Source organism: Dermacentor albipictus, chromosome 5 (assembly GCF_038994185.2).
Source record: "Dermacentor albipictus isolate Rhodes 1998 colony chromosome 5, USDA_Dalb.pri_finalv2, whole genome shotgun sequence".
NCBI lineage: Eukaryota > Metazoa > Arthropoda > Arachnida > Ixodida > Ixodidae > Dermacentor > Dermacentor albipictus.
This window is the reverse complement of record NC_091825.1, coordinates 151,792,664-151,804,324: the sequence shown is the minus strand read 5'-3', so window position 1 is coordinate 151,804,324 and position 11,661 is coordinate 151,792,664. Positions and strand designations below refer to the sequence as shown.

General features: G+C 44.5%; 1 protein-coding gene across 1 annotated transcript in view; it reads left to right on the top strand.

The window, feature by feature from the left end:
- The first annotated feature begins 201 nt into the window (after positions 1-201).
- Positions 202-11,661, top strand: part of Klp61F (Kinesin-like protein at 61F) — a 58,675-nt gene continuing 47,215 nt past the window's right edge. The window contains exons 1-8 of the mRNA XM_070539197.1: positions 202-424; positions 635-791; positions 858-931; positions 5,859-6,117; positions 7,013-7,228; positions 7,556-7,622; positions 7,982-8,060; positions 8,839-9,031. Coding sequence (XP_070395298.1) covers positions 333-424; positions 635-791; positions 858-931; positions 5,859-6,117; positions 7,013-7,228; positions 7,556-7,622; positions 7,982-8,060; positions 8,839-9,031 — 1,137 coding nt within the window. The 5' untranslated portion in view covers positions 202-332. The remainder of the gene's footprint in view (positions 425-634; positions 792-857; positions 932-5,858; positions 6,118-7,012; positions 7,229-7,555; positions 7,623-7,981; positions 8,061-8,838; positions 9,032-11,661) is intronic.

The window sequence follows — 11,661 nt, the reverse complement described above, 5'->3', positions numbered from 1 at the left end:
ATCGCCAAATAACGGCTTTGTGTAAAGAATATATTTATGTTTAATAAGTAGTATATGCTCGTTACCGTCTAAAAAATGATTTAAACAAAAATTTTAGACACACTAAAAAAAAAATTTGTCCTCCGTGGTTTAGCTAAATGTAATTGCCATCAACAACCTTATATCACGTGGCTATGTTGTGACCAATGGCCGAACGATGTTTTCCAGGTGCGGGTTTAAAACGTATGTTACAACGGCAGCACAGTGACGGCTAGTGGCAGTTCTGTGGCTCGTGTAAGCGTTCGACAGCGGCCTTGCGCGTGCTGCATGGAAACCTGAATCGGCAATAGTTTATGCTTGCAGCTTCACCTTCTTACTTGTATCCCAACGCCATGTCTTCAAGGAAGCTGGGTAACCAGCACATTCAAGTTTTTGTACGGTGCCGGTAAGCATATGACTCTCTGTTTTGTCCGTGGTGCGTCATGTTCCGTTGCTATTGCAACGAAGCCTAAAACAAATAGCCTGAGTAGTGCTTTCAGTGTCAGCAGCGACCCATGTGCCATTAATGAAGTGCGTTGTGAGAATTTGAGCGAGTGTTACGCGTTTTCCATGTGGCTTCCTGCATTATTAACGCATAGCCCTCACCTATGTCTAGGCCTCCGAACTCGCTGGAGAAACGGAGTGGCTTCATCAAGGCTGTTGAAGTCGTACCGGAAAGAAAGGAGGTACTTGTAAATGACCGAGTCGTTCCCGAACGCAGCCTTCGCAAATCGTTCACGTTTGACAAAGTATTCGGACCTGATGCAAAGCAGGTAAGCATGTTCCCCTTTCTAGTCCGTTACTGCTGTCACTGACTTTTTTCTTTTTCTGTCGTGCAGATCGATGTGTACCGGGCAGTCATGGAGCCTACCATAGCCGAGGTCATGATGGGCTATAACTGCACCGTATTTGCGTGAGTGTTCTTGCTGTAGTTCTTTCCCACGTCCAGGGATGAAATGGCTGCGCCAACATGCGCCAAAACCTAATTTCGAATGATGTTGCCAAATTTAGCAGGGTGTGCTTGTTCAGTGGTAACTACACAGCCCATAGACATACGTTAATTAGCGCTTTAGCCCTGCCATACGTGTCAGCGTCTGGACCGCTTTGTGCTACAGAATACATTCAGAATGTTTTATAAAAGTGTTACGCTTTTGCGCATGTGCGGACGTGGTAAACATGATTTGAACTGGTGCTCACATCATGGGGCGGTCGGGAAGGAAAACCGCGCTGAATGAATAAGGTCGTGCAGTCTGCTCGGTGCTCATCAGGGCCGTATTCTGAAACGATCCCCTTCGGCGATGGTATTGCCGAAGTGGATAGTTTCGGAATACGGCCCCAGTTTCGTTACACATTTTGGCACTCGACATTGCGCCTTATTGGTGCGTCTGCATCGATTAATGGGCGAATGCCGTGCGTGTGACATCAATCTTATTTCACGCCGGCACTAGGTCCGCTTACTGGCGTGATAGTGCAGCACCTCGACAATTGATCTTTTTACTTTCACGAAACTTCTTGGTCACTCCAGACATCCCCTATTAAATCCACCCTTGCGTACATCCTCTCGCTTAAGCCACGGTCGTCTCATAGCAAACATTAACACCCGATCATCTGCCATGAACACTTCATTCTTCCCCGACCCAATGACCCATTGGAACCATCTCCTAGAACATACCGTGTCGTGCACTGACCGTAAAACGTGCCGCAATATGTTAAATAACCACATTGCTTAATTACCGATACTACCTACCCTTACCCTAACATGATGTTCCCCTTTTTCACAAAAACAACCTAGGATTCATGAAGTCTTTTTTTTTTTAACGAGAAAGAAAGCCGTGAAATAAACAAATAAGATTGGAGAAAAAATGCTGCGACTGTGACACTTGCACAAGGATTGCGTCAATCCTTATGCAAACCTCGTCGCACAGTGGCACTGGGAATGAGCGGCCTCGTTTTCTTTTTTTCTTTTAATCGCAGTGTCCGGAGTTGGTGTGCACAACTTTGGTCTCTATCACATGCGAAGTTGCGCGATCTTGTAACTGTTCGTATGCCCGTAATATAGAGCACTTATGTCGCAGATAAAAAAAATATTGCAGGCTTTGTCTTGTTTTATTTTTTGTCAAAAAAAAAGGACCACACAGGACCTAGGTTGCTATATACATTGTTATTTATCATTTCTCGACGTATTCTACAACCTTTGCTTTGGCACCTTGTTGAATAAATAAGGTAATAAATCTTAGTTCATTAAAATTAATTCTTGCTTGCTTCTTCAAAATAAAAAAGCTCTATTAGAAACATAAGCCTATGAACAGAAAGCCCTCGGTTATTCTTTTTCTTGGCCACATTTAGTTGGCACATCCAGCATGTAATTTTATGGTGCTTTCTGAGAAACCTATATCGGTTTCCTTGTAGCTTCATGTCACAGTGATGTGCATGGCAATTTTTGCCAGTCGGCAACTTTGCTCACCTTGCAGGCTTTCGCAGAACTGATGTGCCGTAACCTAATAGTGTTCTGCAAAGTCAAATAAGGAACGCCTTTTCATCTGCCTGTATTTCACTTGTATTGCCCTTTACCAAGCTGCTCTAAAATGCATCTTTACTGTTCCAAAATGAACTATTCATGCTCCAAACCTGTTCTGAAGTGCAAAATTTGCTGCTCCAAAGCTTCCTTGGCCACTTCCATCCCGGCACATGGCACTTTGATCAACTTCACTGGCAGGTCTTATGTATAGAATTTTCTATTGCTACATAAATCCCAGCTCCATTTGCTTGTGACTATAATTTCTGCTCAGCTGGTCAAAATTTCATGAGACCCTCGACTTTTGAAATACAAGGCCTGTCTGAAAAGTCTTGCCTTATTTATTTTAAAGAAAATTTCAGAGTGCAGGTCGGCCACATTGTGCAAAGTGTGGGGAGCTTGTGGTGTGCTCTGTCGAACCTGGCTGCAGCAGACTGAATGCTTGCAGTGCTGAAGACGTTGTATGTAGGCTCCCAGGCTGTCATCTAGTGAGGAAGAGACCTCGGACTGAGGTTGAGAAGCCTGCGACACGGATGTCCTGTGTCCCCTTTGCTCTTCATGCTCGTATCGAGCATGGAGCGGCATCTGGCAGGAAGCGGGCAGAGCTTCCACCTACGCTATAAGTAGGAAGGCATTGCCAACACGGGATGGATACCAGCACTATTCTACGCCGATCATGTCATCATGCCAAACAGCAGAGCTGCAAGGAAGGCGCAAAGCCTAGGCTCTGCTTAATGTTAAGAAATCTGGGGCAATTACCTTTGCTTATGTGGGTCTCCACAAGATCTCGGAGCTCTCCATACAAGGCAACTCCATGGCTTGGGCCAATGAGTACAAGTACGTAAGGATGACTATCATGGCAGCCCCAAAATTCGTGCAGAGCTATGAGGAGAAGCAACGAACAAAGCGGAAGATCAGTCACTCCTGTCTTGGCTCCAAGGCCCTATGGTCCATCATTTGTTTCGAGGCCTGCAGGGGCTTGTTGAAAAGTGGCTTCACCTGGCCTTGCTTTTGGGAATGTTGCACTATGCCCATCAACCCGCACACTACAGGCCCTACAAACCCGACCAACGGAAGCTCGCTGCACTGCTCTGAGCACACAAGTGGCATACCTAAGGAAGCAGTACAGGGAGATGTTGGTTGTCCCTCTGAAGTGCACGAGGCCATAGCGAAAGTGTCATGAACGGAGACTGAGCGTGATGTCTGATGACCGTTGCGCTTGATAGGTGTACAACTATGTCTATGAAATGAAAGCATCAGATGTACCAGAGTTTTTTTGCCACAGTGGCATAGATGCTCATTGCATAATACGTCGCGATGGAAAGGGCCAAATGGGTTTCTTGTGTCGCCATTCCTCTCTGCCGTGCTCCTTCAATGTATATACAAGCTCTGAATTCCATCTCGATGTGGCATGTAGGACAGCAGCAGTGGAAAAGTCGAATGAAGAGATGAATAAAGCTTTGCTTTAATCTCTCCCAACGGTATGGCTTCAGCAAAGTCCATCTGACCACCTCCCCATAGCTGTATGTTTTTGCAAGCATAGCATAGTGGACGTGAGTACAACCTGCTATCGCTGCAAAGTTGCTGAAGAGCATTGTCCTGGAGTGTACGAACCTTCAGCCCAAAGCTATGCTACAGGCAGACGAAAATTGTGGTGGCACTAGTGTTCGGCTTTTGCAAATGTGGCAAGCAGCCTGACTGGAAAGCAGTTGAGACTATGATATGCCAACTTGAACACTGGTGGTGCACACAAAAACCGCCCGAGTGGTTCAAGAATGGGCAAAAATGCCAATGGGAAGGTTTTCTACGAGTTTTTTTTTTTTTTAGAATTTAAAGGTCAGATCCAGGCTTCGTCCTCCTGTAGATTGCCTGATATAAAGCAATCGCCATCAGGGTTCGTGCTGTGTTTAGCCTGCAAATGGTGCGATCTTCAGTTGCACCTGCTGTTGTGCAGGAGCAGCTGTTTTCTTGAATTCTCAAAGGATTGACCTTCTTATGATAGTTGTGGTGTTTATAGCTGCCCAGAATGTAAGAAAAATGACAATTTTCATATCGGTACTTTCAAGGGCACAAGAATGAAACTGATATCTGGTCGAGCAGCCAAGCAATTGTATTTATGCGACGCCATCAACGGCACACCATCGGGAAAGGCGCTCGAAGCATGCCGGTCCCGCCAGCGTGGAGAATGAAAGTGGTGAAGAGCAGATATTCGGCTGATCCATGACTGTGTTGGACCATTGGCACAATGTCTTTGAGTGACATGTTAGCTGCATGAGCTCTTGATAGCTGTCAAAACAGTCACGGTTATGATACCGACAAATTCAATGGCCATGAATCGCCGTTTGCATTTGACCTGCCATCACAAGAGGCAGCACTCACTGCAACACATCGCGCTGCTACACGAAGGCCAAGGGTAGCTTTAACCACCGAATTCATACATGCTGCTTGCAATTTTAAGTGTTGTCAAGTGCAGATTTCTTCACTTTTATGTCTATTTATAGAGTGCACAATGTCTTCAAAATGCCACCGAGTGTCCAAAGCACTGACTGGTACATTTGTTTACATTGGCATGGTACAGCGGCCTAGCATCGGCGATGTCAAATAACGTGGGAACAAAGCAAAACACGTGGATTGCATGCTTCTAAGCACTGTCACATCAATCTGACTCGCTGTTCTGAGTGACCGAACACCTATCGAAAACGGCGAGCAGGAGACACAAATAGTATGCGTTATGCTGCCTACTTATCATTTTTCATAATTCTTTTTCATGCACAGTGTTCCATAACGCAGACTTAGATTAAGACTTTGGGCATATTGTCATTCATTTAGAGAACACATATTTTTCTAGTGGAGGCATTGATTCCAGTACCCGCGCTGTTGGCAGTCGAATGAGATGTTGGCTGCTGTATTGAAAGGACCTCCACTTGTTGGCAATTTGGGATAAGAGGCAAACAGCGCAACTCTGAAGCAAAATGAGGAGCTGGCATAACAATACATGAACATACATCCATGAGCGCAGTCGCATTTGATTTGGAGAAGTGCCGGCAGCCTTCGAGAACAGCAGTTTACCTATGTTGATAGTGCGCCATGTCATCGCTTGTCGCTTTTGTGTGTGCACTGTACAAAATGAAAGTTGATTTTAAAATTCATATGGTCAATACAAAATTTCAACAGCAGTTTCCTTCATCCTAATGGCTCAATTAGCTTCAGGTCAGTCGCTCAAGTCTGCCGGAAGTGCAGACACACGAACTCTGCAACCGTGATAGGCCTAACCTCTGTACAGGCACAGTAATCAGCTTGTGACCCTTCGCTTTTATGATTTCAGATATGGTCAAACCGGTACTGGCAAGACATTCACTATGGAAGGTGAAAGATCAAATGTGAACCTGGGTTGGGCTGACGACCCCTTGGCTGGTATCATCCCACGTACGCTGCAGCAGCTGTTTGAAGAGCTTCAGTCCCAGGACCTTGAATTTACGATCAAGGTGTCCTTTCTTGAGTTGTACAATGAAGAACTCTTTGACCTGCTCAGTGCACATGAGGACACGTCAAGGCTGAAAATCTTCGAGGACTCCACTAGAAAGGTGCATGTGGCTTCTTGATTAGTTTCCAATTTTGGTACGTTTAAATATCGAAGCTGGCATGAAGTGCACATTGTCCTGAAATTTGGTCCCACGCCGGGGCCTTTGAGGTATTAATAATAAATAAACAAATAAATAGCTGCATTCATTGCCTAGTTCAAGCACTATTGAAGCTTGGGCAACTATGCAGAAACGTGCACTGCTGTGTCTCAAAATTCAGGAGTTCTTTTGGTGTAACGCCTTGTTATTCCCTTCACTGCTTTAGCTGATGTAAAATGTAGATCGACTGATGAATTGGACAGCTGAGCACTTGCAATTTCAGGGGATGTTCTAGGTTTGGGTGTATATTCTTCTCCTAGTCCCACATACTTTTTAGTTAATTGCGAGTACATTTAAGTAGTTTCATGTATCCGTTTATAACTCTAGGCGGTTTGTCATGTTGAGCAATTTTTGGGTGCAATACGGAAATGCTATACTTTCAACGAACATCAATAAACTTTTATAGCTTCTGTACTTTTGTTAGTTGCCTTTCAATCATTGTGTTTAAGCTGAACTACCACTGTACCTTGTGTATGGTGCCTTCATCTAATATAAACTAAATAGTAAAGTTGTTTCCTTTGCATTTTTAGTCCAAGTTATTGTTAGCTGAAGCTTAAGCACTTTCCCACTACTTTCAGCTTTTGTATTACATATGCATTGAGCAAGTTGCTTTGCTTTTGTTTATGTAGAGCTGATTACGTGCAACCACTGCTATTCACATCTAAATCATCACTTCCTAAATGATCTAAATGTTCACTTCCAACATGCATGGGGCAGTAAAACACTGATGCAAAACTTTTTACTTGATTCCCAGTGCAGGAAAAATTTTGATCTTGCAGCTTTTTCTGTGCATTTTCAGGGTTCTGTCATAATCCAGGGCCTAGAGGAGATCACTGTGCACAATCGTGAAGAAGTGTTCTTCATACTCCAGAAGGGGGCTGCAAAACGTCAAACTGCAGCTACACTTCTGAATGCGACATCTTCACGTAGCCACACAGTCTTCTCGGTTACCGTTCACATCCGCGAGACAACAGATGATGGCGAGGAGCTGGTAAAAACCGGCAAGCTCAACCTTGTGAGTAATAGTGTGACCCATTTTAGAAGCATCACACTTCATGCTGTTCACTTGCTTCATTTGTCATTAACAAGGCATTACTGTCGCTAGCAGTTTCTGCTTGTGCCCAAAAACTGTGTTTAATCACTTCAGTCTACCATGATGAGTTCGTTTATGTCATCTGTGTTGCTATTGCCGTTTCCTTGTCGGTTTGACCATCTGATCATAAGTGTCGCACATTATGCTCTAAACATGTGCCAGTTTCTTTTTTCATCTCGCTCGTCACTTGCTGTTTGCTCTTGTGTCTGTGCACTGCATTGATTCTTTGCGATTCTATTATGCACCAAGGTCGACCTTGCAGGGAGTGAGAACATTGGACGCTCTGGTGCAATTGACAGGAGAGCACGTGAAGCAGGTAAGTTCTTGTTTGTGCGAACACCAAGGGAGAGTTTAGCTCTGATCAGCATGATTCAGTATGTGTTGTATTGACTTGACTATTCAATTTTTGTAATGTTTATAGAATAGCATTAGCATCTCATTTTTATAAGCAACGCAAGCTCGATTTTTATGTGCACCTATAATTACCGTGCCATGACTGTCATCTTATTAAATTGTATCGCTAATTTCATCTTGCAGCCTATTTTGTATTCTTCGCCACAGCTCTATGTTGTGGCAGTTATTTAAGCCTTAAACATTTATGTGCGGTACTAGAAAAGCAAGTGGATAATTTCGTTCTACAGCTTGTGTTAATCATTGTTTGCATAATTTTCGCAGGCAATATCAACCAATCTCTCCTTACATTGGGTCGTGTTATAACTGCCTTGGTGGACAAGGGACCACATGTTCCGTACAGGCGAGTCTGGCCACGTTTCTTAACATCGCATTTTTATCTACGCTGGTTGTGTTGGTGCAGGTCAGACATTTTCATCTAGACCTGTCTTGTACAAATGTGACAATAAAGTGCAACGATTCTTTAATCAAATTTCGTCCTCCCTATTAGTGTTCAAAATGCAGGAAAGCCTCATCAATATTCTGGCTTATAGTTGCAATGAATTTCTCGCACTGTCGTCATTGAACCTAATGTATTGGCTGACCACGCGTAGTTACTTAATGCATGCTAAACTGTTGTGTGTGTGTGTGTGCGTGTGCGTGTGTGTGTGTGTGGACCATAGATAGCGAAACTGCAGCAGACATTTCCCCGTGTACTGCCGCCGTCAAAACATCGTATCCATGACATGTTTCCAGCTCCCGTAACTTCTAGCGCTTCCACATCACCATGGGTGACGCAGTAGTGATCATTGCTAGCGTAAATGGAGGTTCCAGAAGTGCTTGATCCTGCCAAGCAAGGAGCTGAAAATGCATCGAGATTGATGAAACACTTCCATACGCAAACTTCTCATTGCAGTCAGTTTCCTCAGTGCCTCTACATGGTAAACTGAAACGTAGATTGCATTTTTTTCCTGTTTCATCCCTGGTGTAGCAAGTATAGTACTGTTAATACAAAAGAGCTCTAACCAGCATAAAGAGGTTGTGGTGGAGCACTTATGGAAACATACGTTGCTGCTGGGATACAAAGGGGTCAATGTTCAGATTGCTAGGTATGAAATCAAATTGTTGCCTTTTCATTGCAGGGAAAGCAAGCTGACTCGGCTCTTGCAGGACTCTCTGGGTGGCCGCACAAAGACTTCCATCATTGCGACCATCTCGCCTGACATGTCCAATCTGGAGGAGACATTGAGCACCTTGGACTACGCTCATCGTGCCAAGAACATCACCAACCGTCCAGAGGTCAATCAAAAGATGACAAAGCGGGCACTGATCAAGGCAAGACGGCCTTATTTTTCGTCCTCTATAATTTTTTCTTCCCATTTGACCTGGCTGTAGCAAGCGAGTCTCTCTGCTTGCCCTTATGTGGCATTTGCATGTTTTTTTGGCTTGTAGACATTCCTCACTACTGTTGCACAATATCTTTAGTCCAAAAAATTTGTTGCCTTCTTCCTCAAGTAGTGCTTATTCCTTTTTGTTACATAAGTAAACTGCCTGTCTTTACATAAACTTTTGCTGCTAAATTTGTGACCTTGACAATTCCTTCGCTGCAGTTGTTTCGAACTTTCCTCTGCCTGGTTTTAGTAATTGTTGTTCTATGCTGTTCCTGATTAGGTGCATGTTATGCTATGCCTGTTCAGGGCTGCATAGTGACACACATGTAAAGCATTGACAAACGACAACCGGTGTACTTGAATCATTGTGGCTCATAATTGCAGTACTTCAAACCTGCCAAATTCAGTCTTTGGCCCTTTGGAATTCCGTGCAGTCTTTTAGTGATAAAAAGGAACTTCACCGGGCCCGAGCAGACTAATAATTCATGCCATGTTGAGCTGGTCCGGAAGCTCAGGGCGGTGCCGCTGCTCTTTTTTTCGTTTTTGCATCTTTTCTCACTTACCGAACCTCTTTTCATGCTAAAATTGGCTTTCTTTTAGCGTTGTAGAAGGATAATATAATAATACAGCTTAAGTTGTATTCCTCTTTAGTGTTCCTCCAATGCTTGAAACAAATTCACTGTTGTAGTGATTTACTAGAACACTCAAACCCGGTTATATCGAACCGGCAAAAAAAAAAAAAGGGGGGGGGGGGAGCCTATCAGTTTGATATAGGGCATAATTCGATGTGAGTTTGCTCAAACAATTGGACGTCATAAATGCGCATACCATTTATAAAAGCACTTTATCGGTGAAACCAGCCAAGTTTCGCATGGGATAGTCCTGTATTTTATTCTCCTTCGGCACTTTTGCTGCATGCGATGCACACACTTCTCCACATTGTCTAAAGAGTTGGAGCAGCTGAGGCCGCAACCTTCCACATTCGTGCAGAAGTGCCGGACTAGTGCGAGAGCACCCTTAACCTGGGAGGATGTGGGCACAGGATTGTTGTTGCTTTCCTCATTGTGCCCACTTTCACTTTTGCTCGGTGCGATGTAGGCATTGTACTCTTCGTTTTCAGGCTCTCCCATAGTTACAACTCTGTCATCCGCATTCACACTCGTTGATTATTGATCCGTCAATGGCTTCTGGAAATTCTGACGGCTCACTTTAAACTTCAACACTGGTGACAGTTTCGTTGCACTCGTAAGAATTTTCACTCGTCACAGACCACGCGGAAGCCGGCACGTGTGAAGCAATTTCAGATGCACCACTTGTACACGGCTGCCTTGATGTTTTGTACATGGCCATGCATACACTTCGGACACCGGGTCCCAAGCTTGTCTGCTATAGCCTTAATCTCCCCCTTATTCTTCAATATCGTGCTGAGTGCTCCTCAAAACCTCGCACGCTGCAACGACATCAGACTTTTCACTGCATCGACTTCATTTATCATTTTGAGCTTCACGGCGAAAGTCAAATTCTGCCGTTTCATCACAGCAACACTACGGATGAAGGCCCACAAGGTGCAAACACAACGGACCAGAAAAGCAGCGAGACAACTTGCACTCGTGCCACCCTTCACGACGAGGGCACAAGAGCCTGATTGGCTGCCTGAGCAAGCGCGTTGCAGCTCGGCTTCCTCCTTATAGAAAGAACTTGTCGAGGGATCAATTCATGAATAACTGCATTGCCATTGCCGAAGATGCTGCAAACTAATTCTTGAATGCTATGCACTGTCAAGACAAGTAAAATATGTATTTTTTTCATGAAATAATACTCGTATGTCCCGAAAAATTGCACCCGAAATAACTGATATCAATACTTCAGTGTTCCTTGTCTATTTAATACGTAAATAAATAATAAATAAGCAAATCAGTGCATGCCGCTGATATGAAAAATGTAAAGGCCATGAATTGAACAGGTTGAGAAATATACAGTGAAACCTCGTTAAACCGTAGTTGGCCGGAGCTCGGAAGAAGTACTTACTAAACGGTTGTACTGTTTAACCGAATTAACATGAGATTGCCCACTTACCTGTTGAAAACGGAACTCTGAGAGAGTGCGATGAAAGGGGAGAGAAACATGCACTATTTATTCACTTCGCGCGACGAAAAGTGTTGTTTTCGTTTGATGCTGCGACGCCTAGCACGACGACAGCGGCCTCAAACTTACTGAAGCTGCATGCCAGCTTTTCAGCCAGCCCCCTCTTCTCTGCAAACACTCGCATGGCAGATTCGTCGTTGGCGTTACATATTCTCCGTGCAAGTGCGCAGTAGTGCTGCAGAAGTCCTGGGGCGCCTTTTTCATTGCCGGGTGCAGGAGTTTGAAATACTTTTCGTTTGGAACAGTTGCGTTATCGCGCCCCTGTTCTTGTCGCGACGATTGCATTCATGAGGCTGACGTAATGCGCAGCTTATGCCACTCTTGGGCCTGCATCGCCTGTGCTGTCGCTTTCCGTGTCGTCCTCACTGTCGCTAGTCGACACTTTGGCAGCAACAGAGGCAACGATGGCGAAAAGTCGAACCTCGTAGC